Here is a 21,464-nt window from a genome sequence, read left to right on the forward strand (position 1 = left end):
ACTATTGTAAAACATGTTGTTTAAATATTCAGATGCCTTAAATATGCTTGGGTATAAAGGGTGTACGCTTAGGTACACAGAGATTATGTTCCTTACACAATCCATTAGGCGGCATTCAAAGAATTTTTGGTATAATAGATCTACAAAGTTTGTTTTGTATAGAAAGTGTTGCTAAAAGGTCACTTACTAAACATCTATACATAATTTGCTAAAACCAGAATAAAGTGGTTTAAAACCAATCAATTCATAATGCATTTTACAAGCTAAGGCACAGGAAAGTGTGAAAAGGTTGCAATCCCACCCAGAACTATAACCATGTATTGTTCCTTTAAACCTTGTGTTTAATATCCATTCTGCAAAGAGCTCAGCGCCAATTGTGTAAATGTATTAAATACACTGCTACATAAAACATCCACAACAATGCTTTATAGCTAAAACACAACACATTTTGGCACGGAACACATTTAATATTGGGCTTAGCCGCCTTTTTTTCCTAGTTTAAAAAGAAAACTTCACTCATCACAACCTCAGAATGACTTCCTATTTAACCAACACCTGGGAAGGCTAAATGAATAAAAAGAGCCGCAAGCCTAAACTGAAGGTGATGTATATTGGATTCATTTTTATCCATCTTGTGAAAAGATTTTTCTTTAAAAAAATGTAATAGGCTTTTTTTTTCAAAATCTTTTTAAATATAGGTACTCTAATGCGTGATGTTGCAGGATCTTATGGAAAACAGAAATTTGCCTTCAAGAAACAGAAGGTATCTGCAAATATTCAGCATCACATTAAAGAGAATCTGTATTGTTAAAATCGCTCAAAAGTAAACATACCAGTGCGTTAGGGGACATCTCCTATTACCCTCTGTCACAATTTCGCCGCTCCTCGCCGCATTAAAGAGAATCTGTATTGTTAAAATCGCACAAAAGTAAACATACCAGTGCGTTAGGGGACATCTCCTATTACCCTCTGTCACAATTTCGCCGCTCCTCACCGCATTAAAAGTGGTTAAAAACAGTTTTAAAAAGTTTGTTTATAAACAAACAAAATGGCCACCAAAACAGGAAGTAGGTTGATGTACAGCATGTCCACACATAGAAAATACATCCATACATAAGCAGGCTGTATACAGCCTTCCTTTTGAATCTCAAGAGATCATTTGTGTGTTTCTTTCCTCCTGCAGCTATCTTCCACTGAAGTGTCAGGCTGTTTCTTCCTGCAGAGTGCAGACAGCTCTGCCTGTATGTAATTCCTCAGTATGTGAAAGCCCAGCCAGCTCAGAGGAGGATTTATCCAGCTTGTAAAAGATAAGAGAGAAGAGAGAAGCTGCTCTAATCCTAAATAATACACAGGCAGTGTGCAGAGAGGGGCCTGGAGGGGGGAGATTCATCACAGAACCACAACACTGAAGAACTTGGCAGCCTTCCAGACACAGGCTGACAAGTCTGACAAGAGAGAGATAAGTTGATTTATTACAGAGATGGTAATAGTAGAACGTGCTGCAGTAAGCCAGAACACATTAGAATAGCTTTTGGAACTTGTAGGATGATAAAAAACAGGATGCAATTTTTGTTACGGAGTCTCTTTAAAAGTGGTTAAACACAGTTTTAAAAAGTTTGTTTGTAAACAAACAAAATGGCCACCAAAACAGGAAGTAGGTTGATGTACAGTATGTCCACACATAGAAAAATACATCCATACACAAGCAGGCTGTATACACAATTCCTTTTGAATCTCAAGAGATCATTTGTGTGTTTCTTTCCCCCATGCACTGAAGTTTCAGGCTGCTTGTTTCTTCCTGCAAACAGCTTTGCCCTTGTTTGTAATTCCTCAGCATGTAATAGCCCAGCCAGCTCAGAGGACGATTTATCCAGCTTGTAAAAGATAAGAGAGAAGAGAGAAGCTGCTCTAATCCTAAATAACACACAGGCAGTGTGCAGAGAGGGGCCTGGAAGGGTGAGTTCATAGCAGAACCACAACACTGAAGAACTTGGCAGCCTTCCAGACACAGGCCGACAAGTCTGACAGGGGAAAGATACATTGATTTATTACAGAGACAGTGATAGTATAAAGTGCTGCAGTTAGCCAGAACACATTAGAATAGCTTTTGGAACTTGTAGGATGATAAAAAACAGGATGCAATTTTTGTTACGGAGTCTCTTTAAGCTAGTACTCCCATAATGCATTATTTCACTCATTCCTTTATATACTCAAAAATGCTTGTTCATTACATGACTGTATGTTTATAGCTTATTGTAACGTTTGCGGATTTCTATTCCCGTGGTCAGCGCACAAGATGCGCGCTGACACACCGGAAATCCTCCACAAGCGTATCATTAGATAGTACTCAGCTTGGGTGCAATGCACCAGTAGAGGGCAATTCCCACCAGCAGATGGAGCTGTGGAGTGCAGACAAGCACAGCCTCTGCACGGCCACAGATGCCAGATGGGAATTGTACGGATAAAGGCAAAGTAGGGCACGATAGCCCTCCAAAAGAGAGAGCACAGAGACAGACTAAATGTGTGTTCCCCAATCTAGTCGCCACCCAACGACGGTGAACACACATTCGCAGAAACAAAGCGGGAATGCAATCGCAAGAGAGAGGCGATTGCCAGAAGTGACACAAGGCTGAACAGAACAGAGCACAAGAGTAGCCAAGGCACAACAAACAACAATGAGAAGATAAAGAAAATAACAAACGCTAGCTAAACGCGAACATTCGCAACAGCGAACGCGTTTCTGCACGCTCACCGCGTGTTAGGTGCCCAGTGATAAGCGTGCCACTCTAACTAACCAATGACAAACAAACACAAAATAGAGAACGCAAACGCTTGCTAAACGGTTACCTCACCGAGCCTACAGCAAGCGTTTGTATCAGACAAGACAGACAGACAGGTGGGGCTGCCAGTAGCAACCGCTGCTCTGGCTAGCACCCCTAAGGCAGAGATACAGAAGGAGGCACTGCCACTACCACTAGGGCAAGTGCGATTCAGACAGATAAACAGAAGGGGCTACCAGTAGCAACCGCTGCTCTGGTTAGCACCCCTAAGGCAGAGATACAGAAGGAGGCACTGCCACTACCACTAGGGCAAGTGCGATCCAGACAGATAAACAGAAGGGGCTACCAGTAGCAACCGCTGCTCTGGTTAGCACCCCAAAGGCAGAATACAGAAGGAGGCACTGCCACTACCATTAGGGCTAATGCAATCCAGACAGATGGAGCAGCCAGTAGCAACCGCAGCTCTGGCCTACACTCCCAGACAGACAGAACGATTCCCTGTCGACCGCCGCTGGCGACAAGGCAATCGAGACACAGAAGGAAGCACTCCCACTACCATTAGGGCTAATGCAATCCAGACAGATGGAGCAGCCAGTAGCAACCACAGCTCTGGCCTACACTCCCAGACAGACAGAACGATTTCCTGTCGACCGCCGCTGGCGACAGGACAATCGCAGCAGAGACAACACAGACAAAACAGATAAAGCAACCTGACTGCACTAGAAGAGCTGCCTAGTGCAGTCCCAAGGAATTACTCTAAGATAAACTTTAGCAAACAAACAGGGCTGACACTCTAGGAGAGTTCTTCAGCAACAAACCATGAAGATGACCAGCAAAGGATTCTGGGAGAACATGGTATTTATACTGCCAGCCTTCAAAGGAGGCAGGTAGGCAATTTGCATAACAAATATATGCAAATTCCTCAGCAGCAGAGCAGGTCTGAAACTTGTAAAGCAAAGACAGGTCTCTTTTCTAGAGACCTGCAGCCCTCATATTTAAGGAATGGTCAAATAGCTGTCTGTCAGTGCAGACAGCTGAGCAGATCATTACACTTATTACCTTTACAGAGCCATTTAATCCATCTTGCACACAGCTGTTTCAGCCCATGTAGGTTTTAATCAGTGCAGGGTATGGACTACTTACACCTATAGGTAGTATTTGCAAGGAAGAGGTGTTTGCACAGTACACCATAAAGGCAAGAAGAACCAGAAGCAATAGTATTTGCAAAGGGCCTAAAGGTACCAAAACGCCACCACAGAAAGTATTTGCAATTTTTCAGCTTCACGAGTAAACACTGCAACACTTCAGCTTAGTGAATGAATATGCAGATCACTCTATTATGTCCCAGAGAAGGGAAGGAGGCCCCGATATTGCTTTGTGTGGAGACCAGAGAATGTTTTGTACCTCTGGGTGGCAAATGTATGTGTTTGGTATATGCAACGTGCCATAAAATGCATTCACTCCTTTTGAGGTTTTCATATTGTGTTGTTATGGAACACTAAATAAAGGAGAATTAAACAGGTTTGTCCAATGAAAAAAGAGAACTAGACTATTCCACTAGTACAGCCAGTTAAGTGGTTTGAAGCAATTGTATCAAAAAACACTCATAGCACCACCATGTAAAGGCGACTGGAAAGCACTAATCAGGTTATGGATGCAAAAAGTTTCCAAGTCACTGAATAACTTTTGGAGTGCAGCTTAATTAATAATGAAGTATTGAAAATACTATGGCACAGATGTAAATCTGCCTACAACAGGCCATCCACCAAAGGTCAGTCACTGTGAAGGAGTAGACTAATGAATAAGGTTACCAAGAGATTTATGACAACCCTGATCATGTTATAAGCCTCAGTGAATTGCATTTTAAATTACATGCTACACAACACTCCATACAGTAAATGTAACATAAATAGCGATAAACAAAAACTTCCTCAAATATGCTAATATCTGCATGACAGAAAAGAAAATGGTCCTGGAATGTGTAGGTATTAATAAGAGTTTGGAACTACCTAACAACGCAGCTTATTCATAAGGAAAGGTAACAAGTTCAGCCAAATTTTAACTGAAGGCTAGATCCATATCCTGGAGACAGTCACTTACTTTGTGTTGCTTCAGTGCATGTCACAAAGACCAGGAAGTGAGGAATAATTCCCATCACAGAATCAGGGACAGCAATCATTTTTTCTTTTTCACATTTTTTCACAATACTGACAAGTTAAAATGTCTGTCAGAATTTAGTTTCTGTCAGTGGTTTTTGTCAGTTTATTCACTTCCTTTCCCTTTTACATGTCACAAAAGATCAGTAATAAGTGCATCTCCCAAAGACACAGGTAGCATTAACAAACTGATACTGGTCCTAAGACCAACTTGTCTATCTAAAACTATGACAAGAATAGGTTTTGGGTGCACCTGAGCTTTAAAAACTCAGAAGACATGTTCTAGTCTCTTACTAAAGGGCGTGAATATTTCTCAGTGTATATTATCTTTTGGGAACATTAACCATCTGTTATATACTTCTAGGTAAATACCTGTAAACTAGTCTGGTAAATGTGACAAACGTAATATTTATCCCAACACATGTAAAATAGTCAGAAGTAGTGGGTCTATTCTGGAAGAAAAGTCTTGACACACTCTTTGAACAGATTAGGATGGTGATGCCACCTTGTAGGTGAATTAAGTACTTGCAATATGCCGTATACTATTACTGATACAGATATCTGACCAACACCAATGGATCATACATATACAAATGATTAATATTCTCTGCCTTTACATTCATGATGACTTGAGTCTCCTCACCCTAATGTATTTGCAGGTAACAAGGCAAACAGCAAGTCTCCCTTAAGATTTTACTCACTTTGAAATCTGGCAACTTTCAAGTGGGTGCTCAGTTGTAAATTGAACTATGCATAACAAACAGTTAATTACTCTTTTAGGACTTATAATTCAATTTTATTTTATTTAATTCAAATTACCTATTGTAATCCCATTACTGGAGAAAGCTACATTGGCCCAATGCAATTGCTGAAGTTGCTAGCATTAAGCACTGACAAGTCCTAAAAACAGGTGACGTAATAGTTGCCTGATACAATTGCAGTTTTCACCACGCAGGATGGAAAAAAAATGGTAGGATGATTTTATCTCCAAGCAAGTTTCCCCCCATGCAATTCCCAGTTTCATGCTTCCTGGCAAACATGAAGTCAGGTTTTTAATATAAATACTGTGTGTATATATATATATATATATATATCCCCCCTCCCCAGTAGGTTTTATTAGCCCCTTGTCATTCATGTGAGCTAGTGCAGCCAGGATGGCTGAGCCGATCCTCGTGGGGCTCGGCCATAGTAACCTATACCAGTCCACATGGTCCATGATATGGGAGCAAAGCCTCTTTCTCACCAACAAAGCCCTTATCACCACTTCTATGCATCAGGGTAAATGTATGGGGGGGGGGGGGCCTTATGGTCATATCTCAAAGCCCCTTTAATAAGGAGATCCTCGGATACCCAACCTTTAAATAGGTAAAGGGGTAATTCTTGACCCACTGCACATTTATCATTAAATTAAACTTTTTTTAATGTCCTGAGGAGAATTCCCATTAGCCAGTTTATTGGACCAATGGAGAGCTCCAGCAGGAGGTTAAAATATACTTGTTTGCCGGGGCTTCCATTTTACAGTGAGAAGAGCGGTGGGCTGTGGCAGTGGACGTGGCGGTTTGGCGCTCTTAAGATGGTGACAGGAGAGTCTAGGGTTAAGCACTCTGGAAGTCAGGAGAATGTAGATTTGTCCAGCACTGTAGTGGAGGTGAGCGGTGGGGGTCTGGAAGAGTGGACATCAGGAGAGTGATGGTGCCCTGCACTGTAGCAGCAGTGGCAGCATTACATATATACAAAGGAAGTTGCTATTTGGAAATTTCAGCCAATGACACGCAAAAAAATTAAAAGGGGGTCCGTTTTACAATACTTTTTCACATGACTCTATCACCTGGGTGATAGTTCAGTGAGAAGAGCCTCACTTAGGTGAATAAGAGTTATTCAACTAAGTGTTGCTAGTCACTGCAGGGAGATGTTGCAGTAAAGTCCTGTGCTGTCTTTCATGGGGGAGATTAAAACATGCTGATGCAGGGGTTCCTCAGATAGTGGCAGGAACATGGGGAATGTTGTGCAATATCTCTTCAAGCAAGCCAGAAGAACACAGATGAAGATAGTGTAATTGATGCGTGAATATACAGTGGCTTGCAAAAGTATTTGGCCCCCTTGAAGTTTTTCACATTTTGTTACATTACTGCCACAAACCTGAATCAATATTATTGGAATTCCCGGTGAAAGACCAATACAAAGTGGTGTACACGTGAGAAGTGGAACGAAAATCATACGTGATTCCAAACATTTTTTACAAATCAATAACTGCAAAGTGGGATGTGCGTAATTATTCAGTCAATACTTTGTAGAACCACCCTTTGCTGCAATTACAGCTGCCAATCTTTTAGGGTATGTCTCTACCAGCTTTGCACATCTAGAGACTAAAACCCTTGCCCATTCTTCTTTGCAAAACAGCTCCAGCTCAGTCAGATTAGATGGACAGCGTTTGTGAACAGCAGTTTTCAGATCTTGCCACAGATTCTCGATTCGATTTAGATCTGGACCTTGACTGGGCTATTCTAACACATGGATATGTTTTGTATTAAACCATTCCATTGTTGTCCTGGCTTTATGTTTAGGGTCGTTGTCCTGCTGGAAGGTGAACCTCCGCCCCAGTCTCAACTCTTTTGCAGACTTCAAGAGGTTTTCTTCCAAGATTGCCCTATATTTGGCTCCATTCATCTTCCCATCAACTCTGACCAGCTTCCCTGTCCCTGCTGAAGAGAAGCACCCCCCGAGCATGATGCTGCCACCACCATATTTGACAGTGGGGATGGTGTGTTCAGAGTGATATACAGTGTTAGTTTTCCGCCACACATAGCGCTTTGCATTTTGGCCAAAAAGTTCAATTTTGGTATCTGACGAGTGCAACTTCTTCCACATGTTTGCTGTGTCCCCACATGGCTTGTGGTAAACTGCAAACGGGACTTCTTATGCTTTTCTGTTAACAATGGCTTTCTTCTTGCCACTCTTCCATAAAGGCCAACTTTGTGCAGTGCACGACTGATAGTTGCCCTATCGACAGATCCCCCTCACCGCGGGCCTCTTGACTGCATTTCTGATCAGCGCTCTCCTTGTTCGGCCTGTGAGTTTAGGTGGATGGCCTTGTCTTGATAGGTTTACAGTTGTGCCATACTCCTTCCATTTCTGAATGATCGCTTGAACAGTGCTCCGTGGGATGTTCAAAGCTTTGGAAATCTTTTTGCAGCCTAAGCCTGCTTTACATTTCTCAAGAACTTTATCCCTGACCTGCCTGGTGTGTTATTTGGACTTCATGGTGTTGTTGCTCCCAATATTCTCTTAGACAACCTCTGAGGCCATCACAGAGCAGCTGTATTTGTACTGACATTAGATTACACACAGGTGCACTCTATTTAGTCATTAGCACTCATCAGGCAATGTTCATGGGCAACTGACTCAGACCAAAGGGGGCTGAATAATTATGCACACTCCACTTTGCAGTTATTGATTTGTAAAAAATGTTTGGAATCATGTATGATTTTCGTTCCACTTCTCAATTGTACACCACTTTGTATTGGTCTTTCATGTGGAATTCCAATAAAATTGTTTCATGTTTGTGGCAGTTATGTGACAAAATGTAGAACATTTTAAGGGGGCCAAATACTTTTGCAAGCCACTGTACAATGCAGGATGTCAGAAGGCACAAATTTAAAAAAGCATTTTTTTTGGTCAAAACTTTTTTTGCACTACACTGCATGGCCATGGCACATTCTTTTTTTTTAAAAAAATAAATAATCTGGCTGTATGCTGAAGATAAATTGTGATGCCTTGTGATGAACAGGAAGCCGTGTATGCCTGTGCATGAATCCAATTTCATTTCCATGTAGCTTATGATTTCTTTCTGTGCAGTTGGCTGCAGGAGATCATGAGCCAGACAAGATGCGATTGCATCCTGCTTGGTGAATCATGATAAGCTGGACCATTGTATTTTGCAATCCATTGGTTATATAAATCAGGTCTAAAGTGTAAGTAGGTTTAATATTATCAATATCACTTCCACCACTAAAAGACCTGCTACTTCGAAAATCAGCCTTCTCATGCATCCGCTTTTATCCAACGTTGTACATTACGCTGTAAGTCGGCACTCAACGCCCAGTAGTAAAGGGGCTTAATACACCACAACATCAAGACTGATTTTGAAGATGGCAGATCTCTCGAGGGTGACTTTGGAATTCAGGGTGATTGACAGTATTACATTTATTTATCACTTGCCCAAATATTCCTGCAGTACTTTTTCCAGTTTCCGAGAATAATATGTCTCAGGTGCTGTCTGTTCTTACTGATTTACAAAGCTACTGTTAATAGTCACTTTTAAAACTTGAAAAATAATGAAATTATAAGAACAGGCATAAAGCACGTTCATATATTTCTTGGATCGAAACCTATTAAAGTCGTTTTTAAATTAATATTTTTTTTTTCCAAAAAGTGCTATAATGACAGGGCTAGTGTTAACAACAGTACCATTGTGTGTGTGTCTGAAGGAGTGAATTGATTAATTGGTAATGATTTTGTGGACAGCCCTTGAAGACATCCAACATATTGCTGGATTGGAACTTCTTGCAACAACAATAAAGTGAAGCCAAGAGGATTAAAGTAGACTCGTATTGTTAATCTTACATCTGGCTGGTAAAGGGCAAGGTTTCACCACAGGGATCCTTGCGTCAGGAGTTTTATATGGTTGTCAGTACCAATTGAGCTTTTGTACATGCACGGTTTTATCCTGGACAATGCAGGAGGAATATTGTGGAAAGGAGAATGAAAACAAGATTTACTGTTGCCAGTTATCCTTTCATACTTCAAGGACGCAAGCACATCACACACTGCATATTCCATTTCTTGCAGGAAAGGCAGACCATATCTGAAAAATACATTTCATCTTCAATGCATCATAAAATAACAGCCATTGTGTTATAACATCCATTTCAGGCATTAAATCTACATGAACAATGTAAAAGTGCATAAATATTATTCTCACCAGTTCCATACAACCGTGTTGTAAAAAGTAGAGTTACTAAAAATAATGGTCCCAACTCCGCACTCTTTGACCCTCTTTTAACCTCTATTCACATTATTATATTCAAATCAGGCAGCTTACTGATGTCACCAAAATGAATGGAATATTTGTAAAATGGAAACTATGCTTGGACTACAGTGCTATTGCTTATTTAGCAAGAAAATGACTATGTTTATAACTCTATTTTAAAGTTGTGAACTGACAATGTGCATATGTGATACAGTGAATACAGTAATATGTACAATTTGTATATCTGAGTCTGCACCATCATTTTCACAGTAATCCAAACTCATGCTGGCAGAACAAGAAATGTATACAGGGCTAACAAGATTAGAGAACTACTGATCTATTAATCAGAAGCTGAGCACATAATCAGATTTTGTATCTGATTAGCCAATGCAAAGTTCTAGCTCCACCAATGAATAGTTTGGTCTTTCTTAAAATTGAATTTATATAGCTATTACTCAAACTTTGTGCTCACACTGGTAGTCATTAAGTTATGATAAAACATACAGAATGTTCATATCCATCAAGAGATCTTAAATTAAATTTACATTTCAAGTCTTTTCGGTGTGTGTGTTTTACTTAGATTCCTTGTTATGGTTGGTCTAGTGGTTCTGGTTCATCATGACTTAAAGTGTACCAGAGCTGAATAAATAAGAAAAATCAATACTTACCTGCTGCTTCCTCCAGCAGCATAAACATGTGCGAGTCCCTTGGCTTCCTCCCGCGGTCTGCCATTTAGCCCCAATCAGCACCGGTAACTGTCTCAGTCTGGGTCTTCTTAACATGACGGATAATGCCCTTCTTAACCACTTGCCCACCGTGTCACGCCGATGGGCGTGGCCATGGTGGCAGCCGTAGGACCTAGGTCCTGGAGCAGTGGTTTGCGGGAAATCGCGAGCGCATTCCCGAATGGATGACGGAGCTCCGCCATCTTTTAACACGGTACAGTGCTGCGATCTATGGCAGGGCTGTACAGGGGACAGCCGTGTGACACAGCTCTACCCCTGGGTGGCACACACACTGAAGCCTATGACAGCCCCATGGCTTCAATTCTGATCTGGATCGGACACCTTTTTTGTGTCAAATAGCATATTATAGATGAAATGTGCGAGAAATGATCGCCTTTGTATTTTTGTTTTGCCTATAACCTAGCGCCGGGCATGGAAGGGGTTACTTCCAATCCTCATCCTCTATAAGAGGTTTGACCAATTGAGGCGTAGCCATATATAAAATATAGTCTATATATAGAAAAAGATATGACGTAGGGTGCGTGCTGCTGCAAATGAATCAGGGAATCACTCAGATCTAAACATGATAATAATAATAATAATAATAATAAATAAAAGATGATGAATAATTGCTCAATTGAAGCCTGCTCAGTGTTGACTTATGATGTGCAAGTCTGTAGAAAAAAGTTAGATTATGGACCCAGTGAAGAAAATGTAAAATGTTGTCTTTTGACAGCTTGAATAATAAAAGAAGTGAGATGTGTCTGTATAGAAGACAACTAATGTAATATGATTAAAAAATAGTAATCTGAACTATCCACTAAGGCTGCTTTTTGCAATGTTACAGACAGCAGTAAGTTCTTGGAATCTGCCCGGTAGCAGTGATGTCATAATGGAGAAAACCGCTGATTTGCTATGGAAAAAAACGCTTCCCATAAAGAAAAGACTGTGATGGCCGGTAACCAAGCCCTGAAGAAACGTCCTGTGACGTGAAACGCGTCAGTGGGAAGAGCCACCCGTGGTAGTGCATTCATGTACGCCTGTCTCACATTCGAGCCCGATCACCTGCCCATGGACACCGCTCAGATGGCACCGAGAATGGGACTGACAAGTGCAGAGCTCTGCTAGCGTCACCCAAAAGGAAACTGCTACCTCCACAAAGGCTGGAACTGGACTATATAAGTGAAGAGCGAGCGCTGTATTCGGAAGCGTCCTGGTGCTAGCTGCATATGGCTATAAAGCTAAAGTCACACTATCTAGAGGAAATGCCAATGTGTAAAGCCACCAGCGGAAAGTGAGTACACTACATGTGGTGGGCGAGGAGCTGATGGAGGTGCCTATAAGCGGGACACACATGCAAGTATAACGCTGGAAATGTCATACTAAATAGTTGAACGGCATTGTGAAACGTCATTTGTGCACTTTGTATTGCTAAGTCATATCGTTCTGTGCATTGAAGCCGGCCAACATTAAATGCTGCAGCCACACCTAGGACTATACCCCATGTGAGGGGGGCAGCTGCTGTGTGCCTGGCTTGTGTGTGTGTTTGTGTCAGTGAGGGGCTTGGACTTGCGTGCATGCAGCAAAAGAGCCCAATTGTGGCCAGTCTCCATGCAGACAAGTCTATATATCATAAAGTGGGAAGCGGGGAGCTTCTGATTTTAAACATGTCTGCGCAGATACGATTTTAAGATTGTCTGTGTATTTTCTGGCTCTATGAGAGGAGCTCATTGTGTTTGGAGTATTGTGCAATAAAGTTACATGATTTTGGATAATTTCATATTCATAATTTCTCGTTTATTCTAATAATGTCAGGAACCTGATCAGCTACATGCTTGGTCAGGGTCTGTGGCTAGAAGTATTAGAGGTAAAGGAAAAGCAGGCTAGCCAGGCAACTGGTATTGTTTAAAAGTTTAAAAAAAATTGCAGCCTCCATATTCTTCTCATTATAATAGTCCTTTAAGTGGTGATCAGTGGGCATCATAAGCCTGCCACCCCTCCTCCCCGATCTAGAAATCTCACCCCATAGGCAATAGGTTGAAACCTTCAGATCCTGCAAAATTCCATAAGTTTGGTGTAGAGCTACATGTGTGCCAATTTTTGCTGCAAAAAATAAGATATGTTCTGCTTTTGTATTGAAGATAACAGCATTTTTTTCGGATTGTCACATCACCTAGCTCTGTTCCAGTGGCCTACAAACATGAAGCCAGTATTTTGGTTAATAAGAAGAAATTAACAGGGGCGCCAACAAATAAGAAAACCTTATAAAAAAAACCTTATAAAAGAGAGTATTTATAGATAAAAGAGGTAGTGGTACACTTACCTCCTATTTGATGATTCAGACAATCAATATCTAAATACTTTTTCTTAGTCCCTTTTTTTTAAAAAAAAGGATGTGACGTATTTCGCAGGACACCGCCTGCTTCATCAGGCAAAAAGGAAGTATCTGAACTGGGACTCTAGTGTGCCAGACGTCTCTGTGTGACGCATACTGAACAGTTTTTTTAACAGATGGCAATGACACCCAACAGTGGATGCAAACCCAATGTTAGGCTGTACAATATTTATTACGGTAACTGTGTAATTGTAGATTGCTCTTTACAGTTAGTTTTATATTAGTTCATATAAATGTTCCTCAATCCTTTTACACTGTGAAATTTAAAAAAAACAAACGTTTAAGTTTCATGGTGAACTAAGACATATGAATCTTGATTGCACATTGCAAATATTTGAAATGTAATGTGAAATATTTTAGTGCAAATCAATAATGAAAGCCGAACAGTAGCAAGCAAAATACACTCAGCATTCAGACATCTTAGCCACATTATCACTTGGATTAAGGTATTCCTCGACTTAGATGACTGTAATTCACATGGGTAAGAAGGATCAGTATGTCTGTAGGTACCTTGAGACCACAGCAGACACCACCCATCTGCAGGATCTCAGGGAATATGTTTATCAGTCAAAACTGCTGTACTTCCCTAAGACAACACTTGCAGCAGGCAGTATGCCATACACACATACTGTATTGAAGAATATGAGAACCCATTCTACGTTACAGCTAAGAAAAATGACAGATTATGGGTATGAGTTATTGACTGCTATATAATCTCTAGGACAAGTTGTAGATAGCATAATATGCAATTATCAAGCAGTTTTTTTTAACTCACAAATGGTACAGATGACAGAAGAAAGAGAAAAGTCTATTAGCCTAAGGATAAGACCCCTAAAGCTGATCCAAATGTTTGTCTCTTATAACTGTCTGCTTCCATTTTCTTAACCATTTCTTAGCATCTAATCCCACTAGACTTTAATGGTTTTACGTTTTAACTCTGCAAAAACATCGTCCGTAGCCAAGAATTATCAGCTATGGAGGTAGACAGATTACACAAGATCTGCAATGAATAATCTTCAGGCTATATCAGATCAGACCAATTAGAAGATTAGGAAAGTTGTCGAACCCAGCGTCCGTGCCAAGAAGCAATATGTCTTTCCTTTAATCAGATTATAGTATAGACTTCTCCTGGTTAGCCATTGGGTGGAAATTTTGCAGAACTCAAAAATCTATTTGGTTTACATATAGGGAATATATACTTAATTTAAAAAGTGGAGCAGAAAAACATGGAGTGAGGTAACGGAATAATTGTTTTCATCTGCAATTCTTCTATCTTCATGTCTTGTCTGTCTTTTCAGTTGCTAAGATCACAGCACCCTATGTGTGACCTCGTCACATCCTGCCACAAAACGCACAAGAGCCCTGTCAGCGGTATCTTTGAAATGCACACCGGGATTTGGTATTGGTTCATTAGTTTGGACCATTCGGAATTGTCTAGGAAAACAATTCAAATAAGATCTGGGTTTGAATGGCTGTAAGTGCATGATCACTAATTTTTGGTGCTTGCATATTTACATCTGTTTAGTGTGTAACCCTTTCAATGCTCTAAACATTTAGGCAATGAGAGGATTAGCATTGGTAGCAGGTTTCCTCGTTTTTTTTTTCTGGATAATTTTACTTGAAAAATTAAAAAGATAAAAATGCAAATAGTAACAATGTCCCCTAGGAATGAATGTCAAGAAACTTCTCAGCCATTACCAATTATTTAACTCATCATGAACATTACTACAGTAGAGAATACCTATCTCCTTTCCTCCATAGGCTGATCTTCTGAGTCTGTCCAAAGTTCTAAGTGTTGGACCAACTTCTCCATCTTTTAAAATGTCAGTTACTTATTTTAGTACTAATTTTAGACTTGAAAAGCAGAGCAGGTGGTCCAACACTTGGATGGCATGAGGATCAGCCCGAATAGCATGTGAAACCTGGCCAGTTAACCAGTAATTGCACCTTCGTGCATAGTGAGTAAGCAATGATTTTAGAGTAAAATCACCATTGACATTTCCCCTCTTCTTTAATATATTTGCTACACTAGAGTAATTTCAAGAAAATGTTCTTGAGGAAAAAGCAAAATGCTTGAAATGGTTAATATACTTATTTTCACTTTTCCCCTAGAATTTTAGGATTCTGAGCCTAGGAATGATAAGAGAGATGAGAAACAGTTCTGTGTGACAGCCACACTGACTATAAGCAGCAGAATGCTATGCTTTCCTTACTGTAAGGCTCTGTGTATTCGGCATGACAACAAGCAGCATGGCTCCTTCCAGTGCTTGCTAGTACTGTGATGTAAATGTGGGAAGGTATGGGGAAGATTGTGATTTTTAAACAGATGTAATTACTTTGGGATAAAAGCAGGCAGGGCAGTTATATAGGCAATAAGGAGCTGGGAGACAGATGTTTACTGTATGTTATGGCATACTGTAATTACGCTTTGACATTTGGCCCTAGTTGACTCACCAAAACAAATTGTTTGGTGTCCTTTAAATGTATTACTATAATGTAGACACTGCACTGCAAGGTATTCAGATATTTCTGATACAAATTACGCAAATCCTTATGCATTCTTAAATACAAAAATGTCCAGACAATAATTAACAGGATAAAAGCCAAATGTCATGCAGTATAGAAGCTTATTGCTGAACCTGATAGATAGCAAATATGTTCTAAAGATATGTGTTCTCTTGTTTACTCGTTGTGGTAGGAGCTATTAGGATTACTATGCCACATGACAAGCACTGATCATATCCTTTAATAATACATAATCCCACTAGAACTAAGAAAAAGATCAGTTCAGGATGCAGAGGACTGCACGGCTTCTAGATGCAGATAAGTCTCACAAAGAAAAATCAGACACACAATAAATCATGTGGAAACAAATAGCAATTTAATCCCAAAATATTCTGTTTCATTGTTTGGTCATTCCTTGATAAAGGAGTAATACCTACAACAAATTACTGGGATTAAAATGCCATTCATGATTCTATCATTTATAAATCCTAGCTTCTGGCAAAAAAACAAAAAAAAAGTGCTTAAAGCGGTATAAAACCCTGACAAAATATTCAACAAAAACATGTTTTCCTACTTTTTATATGCCATACCTTTATCATATTTGCTTTTGTGCATGAGTATCATTATTCATTTAGAAATTACACGTTTCCAAAGTACACTTTTTTTGCTCTGAGAGTTGACTGTGCATTTTATTCATAACTGGTTTATTCAACTTGTAATGTAAGCAGAAATGCTTTCTGAGTATTTGACTGTGTTCAGGAGAGTCTGCAGTGTCAGAGAAGTGTTTACTTAATTGTATCAAGTGAGGAATGTAAACACAAGATAACATTATCTCCAGTTCTGATGCGTCCAGCTTTCCAGGCAGGGAGCTTGTAAGTCCTGTATTTAAAAACACACGATTGGTTCACACGATGGCCAGGGGCCCTGGACCTCTCTCACTGGCTGGGGCCCCACGGCCAACATGCGATACCTGGAGGGAATTGCAGGTGGGCCCGGACCTCTCACACCCAGGCTCTGGACCTCTCACATCCAGAAAGCCCACCAACACTGCCTCCATACTGAATGCTAAATTCGACACACACAAGCAATAGAACACAGCAGTACATGTATCCAGCTACATTTAAATGGCCAGCAGGCGCTCGTCAGCCAATCAGGCTGTACTGTCATACACCCTTTACCTGCCATACCACATCTAGCAGCCATTAGCATTCAGGTGGGAGGCTTCAGTTGGACGCAATCCAAGATTGCGTCACTAGCAGGACCGCCCCGTGCAGGCATCCCTCCCATGGGGGTCCCTCCCTAACCGCTCACCTGTCCGCCGTGTCCTAGAGCTGAAAAAAAAAACGTTTCAAAACACACGATTGGTTCACACAATGGCCAGGGGCCCCGGACCTCAGGTCCAGAGCCTGGGTGTGAGAGGTCCGGGCCCATCTGCACTCCCCTCCAGGTATCGCATGTTGGCCGTGGGGCCCCGGCCAGTGAGAGAGGTCCGGGGCCCCTGGCCATCGTGTGAAGCAATCGTGTGTTTTTAAACATTTTTTTCAGCTCTAGGACACGGCGGACAGGTGAGCGGTTAGGGAGGGACCCCCGTGGGAGGGATGCCTGCACGGGGCGGTCCTGCTAGTGACGCAATCTTGGATTGCGTCCAACTGAAGCCTCCCACCTAAATGCTAATGGCTGCTAGATGTGGAATGGAAGGTAAAGGGTGTATGACAGTGCATCCTGATTGGCTGACGAGCGCCTGCTGGCGATTTAAATGTAGATGGATACATGTACTGCTGTGTTCTATTGCTTGTGTGTGTCGAAGTCCTGTATTTAACTAGTTGAATGCTGTTCTAGTAAAACAAAATGGTGGTGGTATACAATATGCTGTAAATAATCTTGTAGAGCAAAGAAGAAATGCTGGGTTTCATCCCACTGTAAAGAGACTTCCAAAGTTGCAGAGAGCTCTGTCTTCTGAAGCTTGTTATCTCAACTGTCAGTCACTGTATTTTCTTTTTCTCTCCAGAGGACCGTTCAAAAGTTCACTGACCTGCTCTGTAAAATCATTTAGAATGCTGAGTAGTGTATAAACTGCAAATATTAGAGAATGATGTAATGTTATAAAAAACACTATATAACTGAAAATAAAAATATAAGAATATTTTCTTTGCTACTAATGTTCTAGTAATTATCCGTACTACACAACCAATTCATTATATTTTTTTTCTTTCCGCTTCAGTGTCTCTTTAAAGTGAACCTGTAATGTCACAAGCAGTGAGCAACGCAATATAGGTTCCAGAATGCCCATCCCTAGTAGGTCCTGTAAGTGTCTATAATAATCTACAAATCAGTTTTTCTGCACCTTGAGAGCACTTTTATTATTAGTAAAGTATCCCTGATGCATAAGGCACCAACAAATTGTGTTGTAGATAGAATATACACAAAATAAGTGATGTAGATGTTATGCAGGGAAGAAGAAAATTCTGCCTAAAAGAGTTTACAGCACAACTATACTAGTAGATTAAAATGTATCTAAAATGATCTGCCACCTTCTACTCCTGACTTGTGGCCAGCTCATATTTATAGAAAAGGCAAACAGTACAAAAAGTGGAATTCAAAGTAATCTTACCTACAAAAAAACATAAAACAATACATAGTATCAGAATCAGTTTTATTTACCAAACAAGACTGGGTTATGCCCAGAAATCATTTTGGTACATATGGGGAATCAACAGTACTCAAACCAGGAATTAAGGCAATACTCAGTAAACAGTAAAGTGACACTATAAGCGGGCCAAAAAAACCCAAAAAAACAGGAGACAGTTTATCAGTAAACCGTTAATCAATAACAACAACCATGATAAGGCAACAGCAGCAGCTGTAGCCTAAAGTGGAAGGCGTGGATAGAGTGCAAGAGCTTGCCAGCAGAGGAGAAAAAAGTGTTTCTATGCCTTGAGGTTCTGGTGGAGATGGCCCAGAACCTCCAGTGGCCTGATGGGAGCCATCTAAAGAAACGGTAGCCAGGGTGAGAGGGTTTTTTGGCAATCCTCATTGCTCTTGTTGTGCAGTCTGGAGTTGTATAGGAGGTCTAGCAGGAGAAGGGGTTTCCCAACGATCCCTTGGGACGCATAATTTTTTTATTCAGGTATGGATATGCTATAGCTGACCACTGGGGGCGAGGCTGGAGGGGGAACCTAAACTGAGAAGAACATGGGTTTTTCCTTTTAAAATAATACCAGTTGCCTGACTCTCCTGCCGATCCTGTGTCTCTAAGGGTGCGTTTCCACTTGAGCAGAAACCGCTGCGAATCCGCAGTTTCCCCGCAGGTGAATAGTGCGGGGAAGCTCTGCCATAGGGTGCAATGATAACGCCGGCCGAATCGCTGGCGATTCGGCCGGCTTTTACATCCGAATCGGCGCGGGAGGCTGTGGATCCCATGCACGGCTGATGGGATTCGTCTGCTTTCCCAGCAGACCCAGAAGAGCCGGCGCGCGTCTCGCAGACGCGCGCCGCTCAAATGGAATCGCGCCCTAATACTTTTAGCCACAACCCGTCAAAGAGCATGCAGATCAGGTGCTCTGACTGAAGTCAGACTTGATTAGCTGCATGCTTGTTTCAGGTGTGTGATTCAGCCACTGCTACATCCCAAGAGATCAGCAGGACTGACAAGCAACTGGTATTGTTTAAAAGAAAACATCCATATCCCTCTCAGTTAAGGTTCCCTTTAAATTACAGTGGCCACAAATTTGTGAGATTGAGGTTTTTTAGCTCCATCTAGTAAAAAAGACATAACAATCTTCATAGAATTAAGTACTTTTAATAAAAATTCAAATCCCATACAACAAAATCACCATCAAATCACCTAAGCATTTCATGCTACGCTTGGTACACACCATGCAATTTCCTGTCAGCTAGGCGGGTCAAATGATCATTTTTCAGATTGATTTTGTACACAAGTGATCAGAAAATAGGTCAGAAAAACGATCGGAAAAGAGGTCGGACCTGATGGTGACTATTGATTTGTCCTGCCTATCTGACGAGAAATTGCATAGTGTGTATCAGACATTACAAAGACTGTCTTAATAGATAAAGCTGGCCAAAACCAATCAACAAACGAAAAAACAAACAGGGTTGCATATTTGCAAACAATGTCACCATATTTCTCAGGTGTGACACAGAAAGAAACCTGTAACAACAAATAAGTGCTTCCAGCCTAGCCTCTGAACATGTGGTAGTTGTGTACCCCAGGAGACACCTGGACTTGTCACAGTAACGGCTCATTCACACTGCAGCGTTTTACTAGTGATTTCCGCTTGCAAGTAAAAAGTGCTGGAAAAAGCACTATGGCACAATATAACAATATAAATCAATGGTAGTGTTCACACTGTAGTGATTGCCAACGATTAGCGATTTGCTGAAATCACAAAAGCACAGGATGCAGCATTTTTCAGCGATTTCGGAGTGATTGCATTGTAATGTTTAAGAATTACAAAACGCAATCACTGCAAAATCGCTTTCCTGTACAGTGAAAAATCACAGAAAAATAACTTTGCAAAACGCTAGTGATTTTGCTAGTGCTTTTTTTTAATTCCCAGTGTGAATGGGGCCTAAATTATTTATTCTAAATTTTAAATTTAAAATATTATATACAGTAATGTATAAAAACCATCCTAAAGATGTATTTGGAATGTGATTGTACACAACAAAGAACACAGCTAATTCTAATATATATAGAGATCTATAACATTACACACACATATATCATCTTCCATAAAGGTATTCATTCTATGACTTTCAGAAACAACAGCTTTCAGAGTGTGTCCTGTCCAACAGCTGTGCATGTAAAGTGAAAAATGAACTGTACATTGGCCATGACATGTACAAAATAAATTACTTTCCAACAAACTACCTGATTTTTTTTCAATATACCTAAAACAAACCTTATAAGTCTATCAATGGACACATACAAAAATTATACTGTACTAGTTCTGCTTTTGCAAACTGATAATACACCCATTCAACCAGGTTTGCTTCTTTGATATTTTTGTATGTTCCTCACTTTATCAATGCAAGCAAAAGTTAAAAAGCATAAAACGTCTCTTTGAATACTGTTTTTAAGGATTAAAATGGCTTTCCACATAAAATAAACACTGCATACGCCACAGCAAACATTCAGTTCCAGGGATCAAGTCTTCTGTAGTCAAGGTAAGACTTGTAAGACAAATTTCGGTGTTGACTGATATCTTCCTTGAAGATGTTTCTAATCTTTAATGTAGGAGATATGTGGGTTGTTTAAAAAAGGCCGGTCTTGTTATTTTAATGAAATGACAGACATTTCATGAAATGAGATGAAGCTATGTTTTCCTGTGCAGTAAAAGTGGGGGTAAATTAAACACATTTTCATCATCTAATAAATGCTGTAGAAATAGCTGGAAGTCAAAGCAAACAGGACATGGAAATTTAGTTGACTTTCCTTTCTTAATAATTATTCGGAGGACATTTAACAATGGCCATCAATTACCAACCTGTACGAACAAAGACTAACGAGCTTCCTTAGTGCAATCTGTTGTAATATTGACGGTTTACATAATAATGAGATTCAATGAGCTCGAAAATAAAAGAGCAAAGTAGTTTGATTTTTTTTTATCTCTTCTCACTGGTGATGCACAATGTGGGCTACCAATCTGTTCAACACAAAAGCAATAAAAACACAGTAATTATATGCCCGGATGGTGTATCAAATCTTTATTAAACAGACGGTCAAAACCTTTTAAAATGCTATATCATTATGCACAGTCAGCGGTCAATTTCTAAAAAGAAAAAAAAAAAAAAAAAAAAAGAAAGCTAAGATTTAGGTCAAGCTGTTGTTCTTAGTTGGGATATTAGCAGAGA

At 40.4% G+C, this 21,464-nt stretch overlaps 1 protein-coding gene across 9 annotated transcripts in view; it reads right to left on the reverse strand.

Moving 5' to 3' along the window:
* The window catches only part of BRIP1 (BRCA1 interacting helicase 1), a 550,841-nt gene that overhangs the window by 64,199 nt on the left and 465,178 nt on the right, over positions 1-21,464 (reverse strand). For 5 of the 9 annotated variants that reach the window (XM_068268742.1, XM_068268743.1, XM_068268747.1 and 2 more), the window contains one exon: positions 20,291-21,256. The exons of 3 other annotated variants lie outside the window; for them this stretch is intronic. Coding sequence is in view for 1 of the 6 variants with exons in the window: in XM_068268744.1 (XP_068124845.1) it covers positions 17,615-17,627 (13 nt within the window). In the remaining 5 variants the exon portion in view is untranslated. Of the gene's footprint in view, positions 1-17,571; positions 17,628-20,290; positions 21,257-21,464 lie in introns of those variants that run through there. One more of the 9 variants, XM_068268744.1, reaches the window with a different exon arrangement.

This window comes from Hyperolius riggenbachi, chromosome 2, assembly GCF_040937935.1.
Source record: "Hyperolius riggenbachi isolate aHypRig1 chromosome 2, aHypRig1.pri, whole genome shotgun sequence".
In the NCBI taxonomy this organism is placed as follows: Eukaryota; Metazoa; Chordata; class Amphibia; order Anura; family Hyperoliidae; genus Hyperolius; species Hyperolius riggenbachi.